The following is a 23,606-nucleotide window of genomic DNA, read 5'->3' as shown; positions in this document are numbered from 1 at the left end:
AGTTCCCTTGGCACAGCTGTGGTGCAATAATAATACAGTACAGTGTAAACAGTATAATGTACCTGTGTCTATCCCTCAGGATCCTCTGGCTCCACCTGGTGGGGAAAGACAGTAAACCACACACTTGTACTCTTAAACAGAAATACTTTTACTGAAAATATAGCAAATAAGTGGTTACAGAGTTTGCACTGTTGTTCCAACGTAGAACATCAGCACAACATAAGTCAATAGGCAAATACAATAAATAACATGCAAGTATGTTACTATCTAGACCTGGGAGCTCCCCTTATTTAAAGTCTACATGAGGCCTCACTTAATGTATTTCTTCCTTTTTCTTCTTTCTTCGCTAGCTTAAATAGTTCCTCAAATAATTATAATCCAAAGGGGTAAGTAGAGAAAGTTAACTTAGAACACTCCAGGTATAACTCCAGAAACTTGTAATCACACTTAGGTACTAAAGTGAAACGGGCCTCGAGCCTATTAAGTGTCAGTTGCTAAATTACGCTTCCATGGAACAACAGGTCCCAGCAAGGCCTATTAGTAAGTCTAAGTACGTGTAATAGATTAAACAGTGGGCCGCAACCCGCTCACCAATCGGATCAGAGTTCTTAGTGATGGCTTGAGTCCTACAACTGCAGCTTGCTTCCACTGACTAGGCCAGATGCTCCGTGTCACTCCACCGACTGGATCCGGCTCTCCGCTGCTCCAACAAGCGTCTCCAATCCTCGTCGGTCTGATCACCAGCTCTTGGCTCCGTCAAGTCGCCCAGCAAACAGTCCGGTTTGCACTCCGCGGTGACTATCTACCGATGCGTCCGAGAACCTTACACACAGTGCCACACAGGCAGGCAACGTGGTTCCAAAAGACCAAATATGGCTACTACAGTCCCTTTTATACCCTACCCAGCATGCACTGCATATCAAAGTGTTCTTGGGTAGGTCACACAGACTCCAGGGTAGATGAGGTCAAATGACCAAAGTAAACACAGTTACATCCTGTTATGTTTCCAACACCATAGAAAAGGAAAATAGTTAAAGTCCATTTCCAGTTTTGGTCACTAGATGGCATCTAATACTAGTGAATAACATTGTCCATAGATTTACATTGTACTTCACATTAATTGCATTAAAACACAATTATAGCCCCGCTACAATTACAAAAAAGTGTGATTAGACCCAAGAGGGTCTTTGTTGGAGGTGAGCAGGCATTCCACACAGAGGTGGTGGTGACTATTATCCTCTCTATCACCTGTATTCTTCAGAGTGTGTCACAGAATATGGAGACATTGGAATTCCCGTTTTTTCATCATTGAAGTTTTTATTTTCATCTGTTTGCACGTGGACTATTGCACAATAATTTATATTTTTATTTTCATATATTGCATATATATATTGCAACATATATTGTATTACATTTTACACAATATTTTGGGGTTTAGCACACTATTATATATATATATATATATATATATATATATATATATATATATATATATATATATATATATAAATAATTCTTTTTTGGTGTCAGATCCCTTGTGAATAGTTGCAGCTGCCCCCTCTTATTTAATATTGCCATCCTATATCAGCGCTTAAGTAAATGTATCTTATATTATCCTGCCGGGTGCCGGACACCGGACACATTGCACTATGGGAAGTGCCACGTCTATGCAAACATGAGATTGCAGACGAGACACTTCATTGGCGGGTTTTGGAGCTGCTTTGTGGCGCAATACATTGCACCGAGCAGCATCCGCCCGGCGCCCATAGTATATCACTACGGCCGGGTGCTTTGTTCTCAGTGTAAGAACAAATCACTTACAGTGGGCTACAAAAAGATGGCCACCGCCTAATCCCCTTGTGTTCATTGGAGAGGGGAGGCCCCTTCCCTCTCCACTGAACACACAGAGAAAGATAGGAACCTAGCTGCAGCTGAAGGGGAGAGACAGACGCAACATGAAGGAGTGTTGTGCTGCCAGGGACACAGATGTGAGGAGGACCCTGCTCTTATGATGGGGACACAGATGTAAGGGGGGACTCTGCTAGGGACACAGATGTAAGGAGGGACTCTGCTGGGGACACAGATGTAAGGAGGGACTCCGCTGGGGCACAGATGTAAGGAGGGGCTCTACTGATGGGGACACAGATGTAAGGAGGGGCTCTGCTGATGGGGACACAGATGTAAGGAGGGGCTCTGCTGATGGGGCACAGATGTAAGAAGGGGCTCCACTGATGGGGACACGGATGTAAGGAAGGGCTCCGCTCGGGACACGGATGTAAGGAGGGACTCCACTGGGGACACAGATGTAAGGAGGGGCTCCACTAGGGACACTGATGTAAGTAGGGACTCCGATAATGGGGACAGAGATGTAAGGTGGGGCTCCACTGGGGACACAGATGTAAGAATGGGCTCCGCTGATGGGGACACCGATGTAAGGAGGGACTCTGCTGGGGCACCTGATCTAAGGAGGGACTCTGTTGGGGGCACCTGAGGTAAGAATGGATCAGCTATGACTAAGCACCGTGTTCGGTGTGAAACATGTCAGCGGCTGTGCAGTTAGTCTGTTTGCCAGCCTAGATGCTATGATTTTAATTACATTTTTGAAATAAAGTTGAATAATTTGGAGTGCGGCTATCCAGCTACATCTTTTCTACTTCAGTTCCTGTTGCAAACAGAGCCCGCACCCTGTGGGATTGTGGAGACAGCTGTTTTGGGAGAAGTCATTACCTTAGAGCGGTAATTCTTTGTAAGAATGGATTCCACTGGGGCCACCAGATGTAAGGAGGGACTCCACTGATGTGGACACAGATGTAAGGAGGGGCACCGCTGATGGGGCACAGATGTAAGGAGGGGCTCTGCTGATGGGGGCACAGACTTAAGGAGGGGCTCCACTGATGGGGACACAGATGTAAGAAGAGGCTCCGCTGGGGACAAAGATGTAAGGAGGGGCTCTAATGATGGGGACACAGATGTAAGGAGGGGCTCCACTGGGGACACTGATGTAAGTAGGGACTCCGCTGATGGGGACACAGATGTAAGTAGGGACTCCGCTGATGGGGACACAGATGTAAGGAGGGGCTCCACTGGGGACATGGATGTAAGGAGGGGCTCCACTGGGTAAACTGATGTAAGGAGGGACTCCGCTGATGGGGACACAGATGTAAGGAGGGGCTCCGCTGGGGAAACAGATGTAAGAAGGGGCTCCTCTGATGGGGACACAGATGTAAGGAGGGACTCTGCTGGGGCACCTGATATAAGGAGGGACTCCGCTGGGGCACCTGATGTAAGGAGGGTCTCTGTTGGGGGCACCTGATGTAAGGACGAATTCCGCTGGGGCCACCAGATGTAAGGAGGGACTCCACTGATGGCGACACAGATGTAAGGAGGGACTCCGCTGGGCACACTGATGTAAGGAGGGACTCTGCTGGGGCACCTGATGTAAGGAGGGACTCCGATAATGGGGACAGAGATGTAAGGTGGGGCTCCACTGGGGACACAGATGTAAGAATGGGCTCCGCTGATGGGGACACCGATGTAAGGAGGGACTCTGCTGGGGCACCTGATATAAGGAGGGACTCTGCTGGGGCACCTGATATAAGGAGGGACTCCGCTGGGGCACCTGATGTAAGGAGGGTCTCTGTTGGGGGCACCTGATGTAAGGACGAATTCCGCTGGGGCCACCAGATGTAAGGAGGGACTCCACTGATGGCGACACAGATGTAAGGAGGGACTCCGCTGGGCACACTGATGTAAGGAGGGACTCTGCTGGGGCACCTGATGTAAGGAGGGACTCCGCTAGGGGCACCTTATGTAAAGAGGGACTCTGTTGGAGCACCTGATGTAAGGACGGATTCCGCTGGGGGCACCTGATGTAAGGAGGGACTCTGATGGGAACACCTGATGTAAGGATGGACTCTGCTGGGAGCACCTGATTGCATCTGGTGGCAGGCGACGTGGCAGGTGACATGCTCAGGGCTCCCACTGATTCTGCATTATGGTGAGTTGAATGATTTCATTTTATATTACAATGTAATAATATAAATAATGTGCTTCAATCATCCTGACACCATAACAACCATGGTGCCGGGATGATTGAAGTGCCAACACCAGGTGTTTGGAGTATCTTTATCTGCTGATTGTTAAACTTTCTAGAATACACATATTGTTGTGTAGGATCTGGGCCTGCTGTCCCTCCATCTCCTTCCAGCCCTCGTTCATCTCAGCTGCTAACCACACCCCCTTAGAGACCTACCTTTTAAGCCATGCCCACTATTCCGCTGAAATCACGCCCACTTTTCAAAGTGGGAGGGGTCAACAAGGAAAGACGAGGTCTGGCACCCTCCCATCCTAAAACGTCACCAGCCGCCACAGTGCTGGACATCATATGATGTCCATTTAGGATAACTTAACCACTTAGCACATATCATTTGGTTATATGGCAGATGGGAAGAGGTTAATATTACTACATAGAGATAAAATGTTGATTCATATATAATGGCATTGACCTCATCCTATAGGTATACCCGATATGGTCATTTATATACCTTTTATTATTTACAATAAAGGTTAAGTTTTAGTTTTTTAGGGAAGTTCTAAACCATTATTATTTACAGAAATTGCTTATGGCTCAAGGAACCCCTAGAAACCTTTGGAGGAACCCTGGCTGAGAAAGGGAGGACTAGGCAGTAATATATTTCTATCCCCCTTGGTGGGAGTGGAGATGACCCCCATCTATAAGGATATACAGTGCCTACACACAGCACAAGGCCGTTGTAGTGTCACAGTTTGATGCCTATCACAGGATGGTGCGGAAGTGACGTTGTTGCGTACTGCGCATGCGCGATGCGCTCCAAACGCTCGCGCCGTGCGTTCCAACATAGTTTCGGCAATACAGTTCAGCGAAACCATCACATAATGTTACGGAAGTGATGTTACACACAACACAAACACGGGCCACGTTGTTGCGTACTGCGCATGCGCGATGCGTTCCAAACACTCGCGCCGTGCGTTCCAACATAGTTTCGGCAATACAGTTCAGCGAAACCATCACATAATGTTACGGAAGTGAAGTTACACACAACACAAACACTGGGCCGTTCGTTACAACACTAATACTTCCCTTGTTACCTAGTAGGTTTTGCATTGCTGGGACTTGTAGTGCCTATCCTGAGCTACATGCTTCAATGTTCAGTGTCCTCATCCCTATCCCCATGCTTCAATGTTCAGTGTCCTCATCCCTATCCCCGAGCTTCAATGTTCAGTGTCCTCATCCTTATCCCCGAGCTTCAATGTTCAGTGTCCATCCTTATCCCCGTGCTTCAATGTTCAGTGTCCTCATCCCTATCCGCGAGCTTCAATGTTCAGTGTCCTCATCCTTATCCCTGTGCTTCAATGTTCAGTGTCCTCATCCCTATCCCCATGCTTCAATGTTCAGTGTCCTCATCCTTATCCCCGAGCTTCAATGTTCAGTGTCCTCATCCTTATCCCCGAGCTTCAATGTTCAGTGTCCATCCTTATCCCCGTGCTTCAATGTTCAGTGTCCTCATCCCTATCCGCGAGCTTCAATGTTCAGTGTCCTCATCCTTATCCCTGTGCTTCAATGTTCAGTGTCCTCATCCCTATCCCCATGCTTCAATGTTCAGTGTCCTCATCCTTATCCCCGAGCTTCAATGTTCAGTGTCCTCATCCCTATCCCCCTGCTTCAATGTTCAGTGTCCTCATCCTTATCCCCGAGCTTCAATGTTCAGTGTCCTCATCCCTATCCCCCTGCTTCAATGTTCAGTGTCCTCATCCCTATCCCCGAGCTTCAATGTTCAGTGTCCATCCTTATCCCTGTGCTTCAATGTTCAGTGTCCTCATCCCTATCCGCAAGCTTCAATGTTCAGTGTCCTCATCCTTATCCCTGTGCTTCAATGTTCAGTGTCCTCATCCCTATCCGCAAGCTTTAAATGTTCAGTGTCCTCATCCTTATCCCTGTGCTTCAATGTTCAGTGTCCTCATCCTTATCCCTGAGCTTCAATGTTCAGTGTCCTCATCCCTATCCCCGTGCTTCAATGTTCAGTGTCCTCATCCCTATCCGCGAGCTTCAATGTTCAGTGTCCTCATCCTTATCCCCGAGCTTCAATGTTCAGTGGCCTCATCCCTATCCCCCTGCTTCAATGTTCAGTGTCCTCATCCCTATCCCCGAGCTTCAATGTTCAGTGTCCTCATCCTTATCCCCCTGCTTCAATGTTCAGGGTCCTCATCCTTATCCCCGAGCTTCAATGTTCAGTGTCCTCATCCCTATCCCCCTGCTTCAATGTTCAGTGTCCTCATCCCTATCCGCGAGCTTCAATGTTCAGTGTCCTCATCCTTATCCCCCTGCTTCAATGTTCAGGGTCCTCATCCTTATCCCCGAGCTTCAATGTTCAGTGTCCTCATCCCTATCCCCCTGCTTCAATGTTCAGTGTCCTCATCCCTATCCGCGAGCTTCAATGTTCAGTGTCCTCATCCTTATCCCCCTGCTTCGATGAGGACACTGAACATCGAAGCATGGGGATAAGGATGAGGACACTGAACATTGAAGCTTGCGGATAGGGATGAGGACACTGAACATTGAAGCACAGGGATAAGGATGGACACTGAACATTGAAGCTCGGGGATAGGGATGAGGACACTGAACATTGAAGCAGGGGGATAAGGATGAGGACACTGAACATTGAAGCAGGGGGATAGGGATGAGGACACTGAACATTGAAGCTCGGGGATAAGGATGAGGACACTGAACATTGAAGCAGGGGGATAGGGATGAGGACACTGAACATTGAAGCTCGGGGATAAGGATGAGGACACTGAACATTGAAGCATGGGGATAGGGATGAGGACACTGAACATTGAAGCACAGGGATAAGGATGAGGACACTGAACATTGAAGCTCGCGGATAGGGATGAGGACACTGAACATTGAAGCACGGGGATAAGGATGGACACTGAACATTGAAGCTCGGGGATAAGGATGAGGACACTGAACATTGAAGCACGGGGATAAGGATGGACACTGAACATTGAAGCATGGGGATAGGGATGAGGACACTGAACATTGAAGCATGTAGCTCAGGATAGGCACTACAAGTCCCAGCAATGCAAAACCTACTAGGTAACAAGGGAAGTATTAGTGTTGTAACGAACGGCCCAGTGTTTGTGTTGTGTGTAACTTCACTTCCGTAACATTATGTGATGGTTTCGCTGAACTGTATTGCCGAAACTATGTTGGAACGCACGGCGCGAGTGTTTGGAACGCATCGCGCATGCGCAGTACGCAACAACGTGGCCCGTGTTTGTGTTGTGTGTAACATCACTTCCGTAACATTATGTGATGGTTTCGCTGAACTGTATTGCCGAAACTATGTTGGAACGCACGGCGCGAGCGTTTGGAGCGCATCGCGCATGCGCAGTACGCAACAACGTCACTTCCGCACCATCCTGTGATAGGCATCAAACTGTGACACTACACCGTGTTCACACTATGAGATGTTTCTCAGGGCTGCAGTTGCTCTGAGCTCCACAAGGTGGAGATATCACTTTTACACAGGAAGTCTCTATGGAAGACAGGAAATGAGTTCAGGAACAGGCAGGAAGTGATGTCAGGTGCAGACAGGAAGTTCCAGGTGAGGGGTTAGTCAGGAGGAAGTAGAGGGGAGACATTGCTGGAGGAGAGAAGACATTACTGGAAGAGGCAGCAGAGGAGGTAATAAGATCTTATTTTCTATTTACACCCAGTAACCCCCCGTCATGTCCGTCCTCTTCCTCCATAGTCACTGTGATGTCTTTTATCTCCAGCAGATGATGATGCACACATATATAGTGTGGAAATGTAGATTAACCCCTTCAGGGTCAGAACATTTACCCACTTATGGGGCCGGAACATTCTCTTCATTTTGAAGTTGTGCCATCTTTCCCACCAATCACCTTCTCACCTCATCAGTCTATACTAACGGGTTATATGACTTTTATTAGTGATGGAGGGGGGTATTTAGGGGGGATTGGAATATGTATGTCTTTATTTTATAAGATTCAAATAGGAAAAAAGAGGGAAAAATATAATTTGTAGTAAATGTCCTGGAAACGAATGTCTCCGTAATGATCCCAGTCTCAGATATTCATCCTAAAATGTGATCAGTAAAGTCTCCAGAGTACACGGAGATCACAGGAATATGATGTGTCCCGGCAAAGCCTAAAGACAACGTTCATCTTTTATTTAGTAGAGGTGTGACGCACCCGGGAGAAATGACTCTGTGTGTACAGATGCCTCACAGAGCGCCCCTCACACCTCCTTCTACCTATGTCCCTCCAATCCAAGTCAGAATCCTATGACATCACACTGGCCTGACAGCTCCTCCTACCAATGTCCCTTCAACCAGAGCAAGAGAATCCTTTGACATCACACTGACCTCACCGCTCCTCCTCCCAATGTCCCTCTAACAAGCAAAAACACAGTTGTTGGATGGTCCCAGATTTCCTTGCAACAAGCACTTAACAGAGTGGGGGGCCCTGTCTGGGTAAATTATATCCCAGTGGAGTTTTGATAAAAATGGAGACCTGATTGGTGAGGTGAGGAGGATTCTGGGAATGTCATTTGATTCTACTATATGTGTTCAAATCTAGTTTTCCTCCTGTGAAGTTTGGAGATCCTATGATAATCACATTGCCTCCACCTCCCTCCCTTTCTGATAGAATAGAGAAATAAGAAGATTCTAGAAGTCACCAGAGAGGATGGAGCTGCTGACAGGAGACGTGAGCAGTGCAGGGAAGGAGATCATGATGGCCAATCAGCCGCCCCTCACATCACCAGGTAAGAGGAGACTTTATTGTAAAGGAGAGAGCAGTACGGAGGCTCCACCTAGATCCCCCATCATCTGATAAACACATAGAAACAATGTATTCAGTCAGTGTGTGTGTTTCCTACAGATGGATCCAGTAATGGGAACCCACCAGAGAGATGTCCCCGTCCTCTGTATTCCCGGGATTCCACACAGGAAGATCACACCATCCCCCACCATCATCAGGTAGATGAGGAACAATCACTGATAGTATCATTAGGATCTGTACATTATCTGCATTGTTACAAATGATGTCATTTTTATTATATATTCAGAGTGGAAACCTGAGAGATTCTAAAGTTGAAGTTAAAGAAGAGATAAAAGAGGAGGGGGATGAGGATGGGGTGATGGAGGAGTCCGAGTTTCTAAAAGTACACAAAGATCTGTACCAGGACACCATGGTGAAGTCATTGAGCTTCAGGAACCCACCAGAGAGATGTCCCCGTCCTCTGTATTCCCGGGATTCCACACAGGAAGATCACACCATCCCTCACCATCATCGGGTAGATGATTGATAATTATTGGTAGTTCTGATTTATACACAGCATGTTTGTTACAATTAATGTTTTATTATATATTCAGAGTGGAAACATCGGGGATGATAATATTGATGTTAAAGAAGAGTATAAAAAGGAGGATGAGGAGTATGGAGTGATGGAGGAGATTTCAGAAGGACAAAAGGATATGATGGAGCCACCAAATACCAGGAACCCACCAGAGGGATGTTCCCATCCTCTGTATTCCCGGGATTCCACACAGGAAGATCACACCATCCCCCACTGTTACAAGGTTGGTGAGACGGAGGATATAAAACACACTTATGCCCTTTACACACGGTCGGACATTCTGGCGGAAAATGTGCGATTGGATTGTGTTGTCGGAAAATTCGATCGTGTGTGGGCTCCATCTGGCTTTTTCCGTCGGAATTTCTGACACACAAAGTTTGAGAGCTGGATCTAAAATTTTCCGACAACAAAATCTGATAGTTTAAATTCTGATTGTTTGTAGATAAATCCAACGCCCAAAATGCCACGCATGCTCAGAATAAATTAGGAGTCGAAAGCTATTGGCTACTGGCCCATTTATAGTCCCGTCGTACGTGTTGTACGTCACCTTGTTCTGAACGATCGCATTTTCCGAAAACTTTGTGCGACCGTGTGTATGCAAGACAAGTTTAGGCCAAAATCTGTCTGAAAAAATCAGATGGATTTTGTCGTCGGAATATCCGACTGTGTATACAGGGCATTATAGAGACAATGCGTGGATTTTTTATGTGATGTCTCACTATTAAAGCTTATATCTCACAGATGATATTTTTCCTATTTCTTGATTTAGAGTGGAGATCCAATCGATATAGAATTTGAGGTTAAAGCAGAAGAAGAAGAGAGGTATGTGAGGGATGATCAGCAGTCTAAGGAGGAGGATGGAATAATGGGGACATTTATAGAGGAGGACACTCCTACAGAGATCAGCACAGGTGGGTCAAACAATAAATACATTCCTCCACCCATACTGCTCACTGATTGGTCCAGAGTAGGGCAAGGACTGGGTGATATTAGCCTGTAATACCCTGGTCACTTTCCTGAGATGTGTTCCCCTTCCTGTATTTTTCTCGGCTAATCTTCCTTCTCTATGCTTCAGACACAATTTATGTATCTAGACTGGATTTATGGAGATTCTGGGGTTCAGCTGGCAGTTAAATGTTCATTTTCACCATAGATGTTATTAGACCCAGGCACCTGGGGTGTGTGCTTTGTGTATTCTGCCCCATACGGATTATGGAAAGATTTCTGACAAAACAATTCTCCCAGGGCTACTTGTTCTATTGTTTGCTGGCTGTGCCGGGTGGAGGGATATGCCTGTATAGTCTCAGACCCAAGTCACTGCGTGCAGTCTCAGGATATGGGAGGCAGCGGTGTGGGACCTCTATAACTTGTCTCATATTAAAAATTAATCTACCACTGATTACTGAATACCAATATTATAAGTCCTGATCCTTACACTATATAATTTATATTGTATATTACATACTCCTGACCCCTGCAATAAATACTCTATGTTGTACATTACATCATTCTGATACTATATAGTCCTATCTGTTGTATCTTATACAATCTGTTGTACATTAAATAGTCCTGACTTCCCCTCTACCCACTGCTACAGTATCTCACAAAAGTGAGTACACCCCTAAGTGAAAATGTTGAAATTGGGCCCAAAGTGTCAATATTTTGTGTGGTCACCATTGTTTTCCAGCACTGCCTTAATCCTCTTGGGCATGGAGTTCACCGGAGCTTCACAGGTTGCCACTGGAGTCATCTTCCACTCCTCAAATGATGACATCATGGAGATGGTGGATGTTAGAGACCTTGTGCTCCTCCACCTTCTGTTTGAGGATGCCCCACAGAGGCTCAATAGGGTTTGGGTCTGGAGACATGCTTGGCCAGTCCATCACCTTTCACCCTCAGCTTCTTTAGCAAGGCAGTGATCATCTTGGAGGTGTTTTTGGGGTCGGTATTAGTCATTTGTTTTTGTAATCCTCACCTGGTTGCTGCCACACATGCTTGACACCATCTGAACCAAATAAGCTTATCTTGATCTCATCAGACCACAGGACATGGTTCCAGTAATCCATGTCCTTAGTCTGCCTGTCTTCACCAACCTGTTTGCGGACTTTCTTGTGCATCATCTTTAGAAGAGGCTTCCTTCCGGGACAACAGCCATGCAGACCAATTTGATGCAGTGTGTGGTATATGGTCTAAGCACTGACCGGCTGATCCCCCACCTCTTCAACCTCTGCAGCAATGCTGGCAGCACTCATACCTCTATTTCCCAAAGACAACCTCTGGATATGATGCTAACTTCTTTGGTCGACCATGGTCAGGCCTGTTCTGAGTGGAACCTGTCCTGTTAAACCGCTATATGGTCTTGGCCACCATGCTGTAGCTCAGTTTCAGGGTCTTGGCAATGTTCTTATAGCCTAGGCCATCTTTATGTAGACAAACAATTCTTTTTTTCAGCTCCATAGAGAGTCACATGACACCGGGGAGGGAAAATGGCTAATTGGGCCCAATTGGGACATTTTCACTTACAGGTGTACTCTCTTTTGTTGCCAGCAGTTTAGACATTAATGGCTGTGTGTTGAGTTATTTTGAGGGGACAGCAAATTTACACTGTTATACAAGCTGTACACTCACTACTTTACATTGTAGCAAAATGTAATTTTTTCAGTGTTGTCACATGAAAAGATAGAAGAAAATATTTACAAAAATGTGAGGGGAGTACTCACCTTTGTGTGATACTTTATATATACACATAATATGTATTCTCTTTTGTTACACCCATTTCCTACCAGCTGGACATTTTATAGCTGATGATTTGATTGGAGCACAGACTTTTACATGTTGCCAATAATGTGATAACATCCTCAAACTTTGGAACCTTAAAGCATAAGTAAACCCATCCACCTAAGTTACATTTCCAGCACATGCCAGAAATGTAACCATCCCATTGGTTGTGCTCTCAACCAGACTGCCAAACCATCTGATGGCTAGTGTCATAACTGATCACATGTGCAGCATCATGGCAGTTGTAGCTTAAACAGAGGTCAAGATGGCAGCTTCTTTGGCTGAAAACAATAGGAGGGATTACTTCCACTTTAAACAGTGATAATGAGGGAGGAGTCAATAACCCAATGATGGTGGTCTTCAGGATCAGTCCAGTCTTCATCTTGGTTGTTCTCCCCCCCATCCTCACTCTCTGACCTCTGGTGGGACTCAGCCTCACTGTTATTCATGACTAAATCATGGACTAAATAAGGAAGTGCAGAACTTCTTGTATTGGGAAGATGGCAATGAGTGATAGAGGGGGAGGGGACACTCATCCTATAATCCCCTCATCACTGTCACTCCTATAAAAGACAGTTCTCGTTGTTTCCTCACTCTCTGACTAAGGTCCATGAATAAAGAAATGAACTGGTAGGAGATTTAGAGATGTAGGGCTGAAACAACTAACCGATTATAATAAATTATGAAAATAGTAGTCAACAATTAGTTGGTCAGTTGATTAATTGGCCTGCCTACAGAATGCATTGCTTCTTTACATAGAAAATACAGCTCAGTACACCATCCATACATGTTAGTAAATGCCTAAGAACTTGAATGCATGAGGAGCAATGCCTCATGGGACATCTAATCCTGGGCAAGAGAAGGAAGCAAGTGATTCTAAAGGCAGAAGTTTTTTTATCTTCCTATAGGGGAACGCTATACTATACTTTGTGGCTTCCTATAGGGGAACTCTATACTATACTTTATGGCTTCCTATAGGGGAACTCTATACCATACTTTGCATCTTCCTATAGGAAAAATCTATACTATACTTTGTGGCTTCCTATAGGTGGGCAGAAGATGGAAATTGGGCTGCTCTGTGCAAAACCATTACACAGAGCAGGTAAGTATGACAAGTTTGTTTTAAAAAAAAAAAGAAATTAAACATGTACAATGTCTTTAAGGTAGGTCTCTGTGCAGGGAAAATCAGCATCTGACCCCAGAGAAGGTGTAGGCTGATAGACTGGTGCATTATATATAAAATTATTATATCCATGAAAAAAAAGTCTCAGCTTTCAGTACTACTTTAATATAAAAGTTTTTTCCCCCTCTAACCTCCATATATCTTCATGTGTGACTCCCAGGGAAAATCCTCATATCCCACTTCTGGGTATATTTATTATTATATATATGATATAAGATATATTACTTTCACTATTTCACAGTATAAATGAATCACTTATAGTAGTGATTATCTGCTGTTTTTGTTCTATAAAGGACTATTTTGTTTAACCCCATCATAACATATGACTAAACAAAATCATACTGCTGCTACTAAATGTCCTATACTGGCCATACACAGATTGATTTTTGGACAAGAATATTCACACAAATATTTGTATGAAATTTATTTCTACATTCGATGAATGGATGAGTGTAGTTTGAAAATTCCACTTGCATTTAACATTCAGTTTTAAAATGAATGTAAATTCTGAGCAAAAACCACATACACTATTTGAAAATTTGTTCGATAGAGAAAAGTTTTCTGTTCTGCTCCTTCGAATTTTCCTGTCACTGTGGTGGAAAATGAACGCCAATTTGACCCCACTAATGGTTAGAAAATTGGATGAACGTTTTTTGGAAAGAGAAATTAGTTTGTGTACGGCCAGCATAAGTGACATCAGATGCAGGGAGCTTGTACCCACCTACCTGTCTATGACAAGGGAGTCTGTCATCCATCATATTATATTACACTCCTGTCTGATCATCTACAAAACAGCATTTTACCTCTTTTTTTACATTCTAATAATGTTGATCTCTGATTCTGATATGTAGTGTAGAGTGGATTAAATATCCAACAATATATCTTGATATTTATATTTACCGCTGTATATAGATATTCAAGAATATTAACTAAATTATACACCAACCTTTTTTTCAGCTTTTTATCCAATTAGTCGATTAATCAAAACAATAATAGGCCAACTAATCAATTCTTAAAATAATCATTAGTTGTCGCCCTACAGAGGACCCATTTACAAGTTACCTTGAGGGGGGAATTGTAAGATCCTCAAAGACAAAGCTGCCTGATGTGGGCGGAGTCCTGGTTTAGGGGAACCAATCAGCTCATGTCTAGTAATAATCTTTGTATTTCTATTTTAGTAGATGGACAGGAGATGAGGAAAACCTCAGAGGATTGTCTCACTTTGTCTCCAGACTGTAAAGTAGAAGATGAGGACATCACACAGTATAGTCCAGGAGAAAACCCGACTACCTTAAATGTCCATCCGGCACCACACAGTGTAGATGGACCATCGTATTCCTCCTATCCTGAGGAACCTCAGACTGTGAGGAACAGTGCCATCCTTCCAACAGAGAAGAGGCTTTCCTGTACTGAGTGCGGGAAGTGTTTCCGTTTTAAATCCCATCTTAATAGGCATAAAAGATCTCACACAGGCGAGAAACCATATTCCTGTCCTGAGTGCGGGAAATGTTTTTCAGAGAAGTTCCATCTTTTCACACATCAGAGATCTCACACAGGGGAGAAGCCGCATTCCTGTCCTGAGTGTGGGAAATGTTTTTCACAGAAGGCCAGTCTTTCCTCACATCAGAGATCTCACACGGGGGAGAAGCCGTATTCCTGTCCTGAGTGCAGGAAATTGTTTTCAGATAAATCAAATCTTTACACACATCAGAGATCTCACACGGGGGATAAGCCGTATTCCTGCCCTGAGTGTGGTAAATGTTTTTCAAAGAAGTCCACTCTTTACACACATCAGAGATCTCACACAGGGGAGAAGCCGCATTCATGTTCTGAGTGCGAAAAATGTTTTTCACAAAGAGCAGATCTTGTTACACATCAGAGGTCTCACACGGGGGAGAAGCCGTATTGCTGTCCTGAGTGTGGGAAATGTTTTTCAGGTAAATCCAATCTATACATACATCAGAGATTTCACACGGGGGAGAGGTTGTATTCTTGTCCTGAGTGCGGGAAATATTTTATAACAAAATCAGACCTTGCCAAACATCAGAGGTCTCACACTGGGAAAAAGCCATATTCCTGTTCTGAGTGTGGAAAATGTTTTTCAGAGAAGTCCAGTCTTTACAGACATCAGAGATCTCACGTGAGGGAGAAGCCATATTCCTGTTCTGAGTGTGGGAAATGTTTTCCACAGAAGTCCTATCTTTACATACATCAGAGATCTCACACGGGGGAGAAGCCGCATTCCTGTCCTGAGTGTGGGAAATGTTTTTCAGTGAAGTCTAGTCTTTACACACATCAAAGATCTCATACGGGGGAGAAACCACATTCCTGTTCTGAGTGCGGGAAATGTTTTGTACAAAAAGCAGATCTTGTTAAACATCAGAGGACTCACACGGGGGAGAAGCCGCATTGCTGTCCTGAGTGCGGGAAATGTTTTTCAGATAAGTCCAATCTTTACAGACATCGGAGATTTCACACAGGGGAGAAACCACTTTCCTGTCCCGAGTGCGGGAAATGTTTTTCACAGAAGTCCCATCTTTCCAGACATCAGAGATCTCACACGGAGAGAAGCCACTTTCCTGTCCTGAGTGAGGGAATTTTTCCTCACTGAAGTCCTGTCTTCCTGTACATCAGGGATCCCACACAACCCTTGAGGTGTATTTGTGCCTTGAGTGTGGGAAATGTCTTCTATATGAATGTTGCTGGACATCACAGCTCTCATGTGGGGAAGAAGCACACCCTCATATACACCTCAGATATACTCCATGGCTGATCTTCATCATGTAAGAAACAGTTCCAGGGGTGTGGACATTTTTTGAAAAAAAGACTTGTCCGAGGGACTAAATTGGGGGCCCAATCACCTTGTCCCTTATGACAATCTCCTTGTTCCTCATCTACCAGAAAGCTCAGCAACGGTGTGGGAGTTCATTGAAAACTACAAGCCGACATCGGCAAAGGACAGAACTCTGTGAATGAATGGCACGGGCACGCTCTTTTCATAAAGTGACAGCCGATGTGGGGAACTTCTCCCCGCACTGCTGTCACACAGAGGACTCGCTGACCAGCTACAGGAACATGTAACATTTTCCCGAAGAGGAATGTTTCCTTTAACCCTTTCACTGCCATAGCTGTTTTTGTCCACATACTGTACACTTTTACCCCTTCCTCCCCAGGCCAATTTTCATCTTTCAGCGCTCTCACACTTTGAATGATAATTGCGCGGTCATGTAACACTGTACCCATATGACATTTGTATCTTTTCTTCCCACAAATAGAGCTTTCTTTTGGTGGTAGTTGATCACCACTGGGGTTTTTATTTTATGTGCTACAAATGAAAAAGTTTTTCTTTGTTTCTGTTATAAAATTTTGTAAATAAGTACGTTTTCTCCTTCACTGATGAGGCGGGACTAATATGCAGCACAGATGGGGGACACTGATGAGGAGGCACTGACAAGCATCCCTGGTGATCATCACTGATGGGCCTGTACTGATAATCAATGCTGAATATCAGTGCAGATCCCCCTTTCAGGAGAGGTGCTGATTGGCTCTCCTCTACTCGTACCTTATCAGCATTAATAAAGGAAAGCCGATAACTGGCACTTCCTGGTTATGATGTGATTAGCTTTGATTGGACACAGCTGATCACATGGTAAAGAGCCTATGTCATAGGCTCTTTACCGAGATTGGGGATGCAGTGTCAGACCAACACACTGCACCAACGATCGACGCACGTCCGAGCCGCTTATTCTTCTGGCTGTCATATGACATCCATTCAGGATAATGGAACCCCCGCCTGGCCGTCATTCTGCTATAGGACAGGCTTGAAGGAGTTGAAAAATCTTTTTAGGCCTGAAGATTATATTACACCCCAAAGCATGATATATTTTCTTAAAGCAGACACCATAGAGAATAAAATAGTGGTAGTTCTAATTTTTTATGTCACACAATTTTGCAAAAGTCTAGGAAACAACATTTCTGTAAAAAACACACTAAAGCTCATTTTAGGGGTTACAGCACAATAAATTACCCAATTTTTTGGTAAAATACAAAGTCAAAGTTGCACCAAGTAAATAGATACCCAACATATAAAACCTTAAATTTGAAGCCTCTGAAATGGTGACAAACTTCAGTAGCCTACATTCTCTATAGGAGACGCTTGAAAAGCCCCCTATAGTTCATCAGGTTAGTGTTACAGAGGAGGTCTGGTGATAGAATTATTGCTCTCATTCTGGTGTGTGTGGTGATATGTACCGTGTAGATGCCCCAATGTGTGAGTTTGTTTGCACGTGCGTATATGTGGGGGTGGGGCCTCAGATTTTTTTTGGAGGGTTATGTGGCTGGGTTTAAATTTGATTTTGTACAATTAAAAAACTTTTTTTATCACATAGAGCAGCCTTTTTCTACACATCATCACCCACTATGCTGATCCCAGGTCCCAGATGGGTAAAAGGAGCCTGGGATACATAGTGGGGGTGTGTCACTTTACTGGGGGGTATGGAAACATTCGCTCAGCCACCCGAATGCTTCCATCCAACAAGTAAACCTGCTCCTTGCTTACCCACAGCAGGGCTAAATGTTAACAAAAAAAAAACTACCTGTCCGGCTTTCAGATGTCCCGGGTGTCAGGTGATGGGAATTGTACATCCCTGAGTTGATAATGATATCAGAGATCACCAAAGACATGGATGAAGTTTTGTACCATGCTAGCCATTGATAGCAGTAGAAAAATTGAACGAATGTGAGCATTATTCACCCAGCTGTGGTGAATATTGGATGTATTTTATTTCATACACTGATTTCCTTAGCTCCATCTAGTGGCCATAATGCAGTATTGTTCTATTTTTACTAATGGAGGTTAGGGATGAGCCGGTTCGGTTCGTGGCAGAACATAGGAACAGGCAAAAAATTTGTACGAACACCATTAAAGTCTATGGGACTCGAGAGTGAAAAATCAAAAGTGCTAATTTTAAAGGATAATATGCAAGTTATTGTCATAAAAAGTGTTTGTGGACCTGGGTCCTGCCCCAGGGGACATGTATCAATGGAAAAAAAAAGTTTTAAAAACGGACGTTTTTTCTGGAGCAGTGATTTTATTAATGCTTAAAGTGAAACAATAAAAGTGAAATATTCCTTTAACTATCGTGCCTGGGGGTGACTATAGTATCCCTGTAAAGTGGTGCATTTGTGTTTAGAACAGTCCCTGCACAAAATGACATTTCTAAAGGAATACAAGTCATTTAAAACTGCTTGTGGCTTTAATGTAATGTCGAGTCCTGGCAATGGGTAATCCCCCAGCCCATTACAAGGCCCTTTGGGTCTGGTATGGATATTAAGGGGAACCCCGCACCCAAATTAGAAAAAAAAAAGGCATGGGGCCCCCAGGCCCTATATACTATGAACAGCAGTATACAGTCGGTCCCCGGGTTACAAATAAGATAGGGATTGTAGGTTTGTTCTTAAATTGAATGTGTTTGTAATTTGGAACATGTACATTTTTAAAGTGTAGCTCCAGCCAAAAAATAAATTTTTAAGCTTTTTGGGTAACATAGGGAAGGGTTATCACCCCTGCAACATTTGTTTTGCTGTCTGTGCACCTGTTCAGAAGATTTCATCTCACTTTCTGTCCCAATGACAATTGGATTTTGAAAAATTTGGGCTGTAGAAAAAAGGATTGGTGATAAAGCATCAGTGGAGACACCTTTTTCCCATATTAACTCTTACAGGAGAGAATTTCCCTTCCTAGGGGTAGATTTCCTCTCACTTTCTGTTGTCTCTGTTTTTAAGTAGGAGTCGTTTGTAAGGCTGGATTCACACCTATGCAGTTTTAGTGCTTTTTGCCTTTTCCAGATTTGCACTACAGTCCATTTAACATGGTTTCCTATGGAACACGTTCTGCAGTGCAAATCTGAAAAATGCACAAAGCACTAAAAATGCAAAGGTGTAAATCCAGCCTTAGTCAGATGTTTGATGCCCTATACACTCTGCGGTAAATCGGGCCTTAGGTGTTGGTGGTACCAGAACACTGTAAGCCCTTACAGTTACTCTTGGTGGGCGCTGGAATGGGCCCTGCTGTGAAATATTATATCAAGAATTGTAATTACATGTCCCTGCTAAACAGGGGCAGAAAAATTGGGCCTTAGGCAGTGGTGGTGGTGGTGCCACAACACTGTAACCCCCCTCACAGATATTCTTGTTGGGGAGCAGGAATGGGCCCTGCTGTGAAATATTAGATCAAAATTTGTAATTAATATACAGTGCAACCGTTGTGCAGTTGCTACTACTTTTCTGGTTGTGTACACAATACAGTGCAGCAGTAGTGCAGTTGCTACTACATTTCTGGTGATGTACACAATACAGTCTAATGTGGTGTTGCAAAACAAATTATACATGTCCAGAAGGTCACTGAGGAGAGGGCCACTAAAAGAGGGCAAGTGGGCTCTCTGTCTACAGTCAACAGTGCTGGTCGTGGACATCCTCTGCAGGTGGCCGTGGGGCACACTTGTCCTTTTTTTCTGCTGCTGACCATGTTATTGAGCCAGAACATGCAGAAGAGTTGGTGGAATGGATAACAAAGCTGTCCTCATCCTCTGTCACCCAGGCTCAGAGTAGTTTTTCGTCCTATGCAGCTGCCAAATCGGCCTATTCCACCGGCTCCTTGTCCGCAGTCACTCCTTCCGTAGCCCCACCATCATGCACGGAGGAGTCCCCCGAACTATTCGACCACAGTGTCGGGTACATGCTGGAGGATGTGCAGTGATTTGAAGGCTCCGATGTTGGTTCCCAGGTTGAGGAAGGGAGTAACATGAGCCTAGAGATGGGTAGGCAGGTACAGCAGGCAGGAACTGAATCAGTGGACTGGAACCAGGAACAAGCTGGATCAGCAAACAGGCACAGCAGGCTGGAACTAGATCAGTGAAATAGAAGCAGGAACAAGTTGGATAGGGACTTTAGGGAAGTCAGGCAAGCCGGGTTGTATTCAGGTGGGCAGCAGAAGGATCAGAGGAGCAGGCAGAAGAGTTGTCAGACAGGCCGAGGGTCAGATGCAGGTGGATAGCAGGGATGGTCACAGGCAAGCCAGATAAAAACAGGAAGAGGTTTCAGATGAGCAAGGAACACAGGGAACGCTGTAGAGCAGACAGCAAAGTTCACATGTGTCAGTCAGGTTTAAATAGCCCGTCTGGCACTAATGGGCACGCGTTCCCGTGTGCACGCATTGGCACCCATGATCGTGCACCAGCAGGTCTGGATCGTCTCTTGCTGGCAGGATCTTCCTGACAATACTCCAGATGCGGCCGGACCAGAGTCTTGTAGAGCGGGAGAATTATTATTTTATATTTTTAATGCATGCCAATATTCTGTTTGCTTGTTTACAGCAGCTTGGCATTGCATGCCATTGCTGAGCCTATCATCTACTAGGACCCCCAGGTCCTTTTCCAGCTTAGATTCCCCCAGAGGTTCTCCCCCCAGTGTATAGATTGCATTCATATTTTTGCCACCCAAATGCATTATTTAAAAAATGTCTACATTAAACCTCATTTGCCATGTAGTTGCCCACCCCATTCATTTGTTCAATCTTTTTGCAAGGTTTCCATATCCTGTGGAGAAGTTATTTACAATATTTGTTTAGTATCATCCACAAATACAGAGATTGAACTGTTAACCCCATCCTCCGGGTCATTTATGAACAAATTAAATAGGATTGGTCCCAGCACAGAACTCTGGGGGACCCCACTACCCATCCCCCAACCATTCCGAGTACTCCCCATTTATCACCATCCTCTGAACTCGCCCTTGTAGTCAGTTTTCAATCCATGTACTCACCCTATGGTCCATGCCAACGGATCTTACTGTGTACAATAAATGTTTATGGGGAACTGTGTCAAATGCTTTTACAAAATCCAGATACACCACATCTACGGGCCTTCCAGCAATATTCTCTTTACCAATCACAGCGCAGATATTTCCCAGTACAGGTCAGGAGGGGGATGGGTTATAGTACAATAAGGGATCCATAGACATGACAGAGACCATCATAGATACGACTTTGTCATCTGATCTATCAGGAAATGACCAGATTGGAGGACAGTCTTATGTCTGGGGAGTACCTGCACACAGTGGGGTCTCCTCAGGAGATATTGTGATTGGACAGGTCAGAATACCGTATAGTTCTCCTTCATAAACCAACACTGGGAGGAGTCCTCCCCCTCCCCTCTGCAAACAATTAAGGTAGACCTGTCATGAGACCAATATGTAGAAATGCTCCAAACCATCAGGAGACCGCAAAAAGAGGATGAAAGATGATGGAAGAGATGGGACTATCCAGAAGACTTGTACCCCTCAGGTACAGACTGAGGTAGGGCTTGATGTCTTCCCTCTTAAACTTAAAAAGCTGATGAAGTAAATAATCAAATCTTGGATGGCATGTGCAATTTTTCCATCATTTGATGTAACTGATGTTACCTTTCGTGAAAAATGGGAAACACATTTATCATTATGCTCAGCTGCCATGATGGAAATGTTGAGGGACAAACATAGGCAGGATTTTGCAGATCTAGATAGGGATATTGAAACACTGCGTACCAGTGGTAATCCGTTGACTCAAAGCCCTGATTTAAAAAAAGAAAGAAAGAGCAGGATTTAATACAACATCTGGAAAGATATAACATAAATGTAGTGCTTAAAAAGGACCAAAAATTCTACAAAGATAAATTGGCCTTCTCGGGTGGTTATGCATATAGATGGCAGAAAGGGTTTTCAAATAGAAGAGCTAAAACGTTTCATAAAAATATTCACCAAGAGACATCTATGTATAGATCTGATTCTGATATTTCTGCCTCATCTTCTGTCTCCTCCCACAGATCACGGAATATGGCACAAAAAGGAACTTCAGGAAACTGATGAGTACAAAAACGTGGTAAAGGTGGTGGGTATGATACACAAGGTGGTACAAACAAAAAGCGCATTGTCTCACCCCAGGCACCCACTTTAGAATCAAAACAAGGGGGCAATGTGTGCACACCTATGGGTGCATGTGGGGAACCAGTGATGGGTATAGCATCAATGTCTATGGTCGGTGACGAACATATGAGTAATCAAACTACACATAAAGAGTTGGGAGCTACTCCCAAAATCAATACAACTAAGCCCAATATTAACTCAGATTCAGTCCCTTTGGGCCCAGGTCACACCCCTCATACCTCCATGGCACAGATATGTACAGGCAAGATAGACCCATTTGTGGTCAAACAGACACAGTTCAATCAGGATTAGATAAAGTAAATTCCTCCTCCTACCCTCTGTCTCCAGTCGAAACTCAGGTACTTAAATTGGGCCTCAGCTTTTGTCCCTTTCAGAAGATTGATAAGTTTGAACTCATAAAGATTTGCATCTGTTTGCAAGGAACTTAACATACAAATATATTTTTGATAAAGATTGGGGACAAACAGGAGCATGGGAAGAAAATATATACAAAGGATTTAAGGCCCTAGACTTTCGCACGTTGAGAGTGAGAGATGTGATGGAGATGAGCAAGTGATCATCCTTAGATGAGGAGGATGCAAACTTGTAAGTAGATTCTGAACCATTAAGATTCAAAGCCAAATGTAAAAAAATGTCCCCAACTTCAGACCTGCCAAGCTGTATTTGCATTTCTTAAACTTTGAAGCAAATTGAGAGCTTCTCCTTCCCTTTTCATTTTGCGGGCAATTTGACATGCGTGCAACAATCGGTTCTGAAGAGTTTGACTCTAAATGACCAGATCATTGTGAAACCGGCCAATAAGGGTGGGAACGTGGTCATAATGGATAGGGACCAATACATACAGATGTGCGAGACAATTCTGAACAATAATGATTGGTATCAGCAGGTCCCTGTGGATCTGTTGATTTAGTTAAGGTCTCAATATAAAGCCATTTTGGCTGAAGTATATCAGCAGGCCCTTATTGATAAGGACCTTTGTGAATACTTAGAAGTAAAATGGCCCACTACACCTACCTTCTATGCCAAGAAAGTCCACAAAAGCCTTAAGAATCCTCCTGGACGCACGATTGTCTTTGGTAACGGATACCATACTGAAACGGCTAGCAAATATGTGGATAGCCAGCTAAGACCTCATGTTATGGGACTTCCATCGTACCTTAAAGATACCTTGGAATTGCTTAAAGTGATTGAAAGACTTACTATTCCAACTGGAGCTATACTAGTAGCCATTGGCATAGAGGC

At 44.2% G+C, this 23,606-nt stretch overlaps 2 protein-coding genes across 2 annotated transcripts in view; one reads left to right on the top strand and one right to left on the bottom strand.

Annotated features, from left to right (window-relative positions):
- The window catches only part of LOC143986898 (uncharacterized), a 1,277,526-nt gene that overhangs the window by 281,905 nt on the left and 972,015 nt on the right, over window positions 1-23,606 (bottom strand). The window lies entirely within an intron of this gene.
- LOC143989687 (uncharacterized) lies at window positions 10,198-16,761 on the top strand. Its single transcript, XM_077489955.1, has 2 exons — window positions 10,198-10,335; window positions 14,564-16,761. Exons 1-2 carry the CDS (start codon window positions 10,290-10,292, stop codon window positions 15,994-15,996), a joined length of 1,479 nt encoding a protein of 492 aa, XP_077346081.1. The 5' UTR covers window positions 10,198-10,289; the 3' UTR covers window positions 15,997-16,761.

Source organism: Lithobates pipiens, unplaced genomic scaffold (assembly GCF_037356315.1).
Source record: "Lithobates pipiens isolate NorthernLeopardFrog02 unplaced genomic scaffold, aLitPip1_a1.2 Scaffold_18, whole genome shotgun sequence".
In the NCBI taxonomy this organism is placed as follows: Eukaryota; Metazoa; Chordata; class Amphibia; order Anura; family Ranidae; genus Lithobates; species Lithobates pipiens.
Note: the sequence above shows the minus strand (reverse complement) of the source record. Positions and strands in the feature narration are given on the sequence as shown.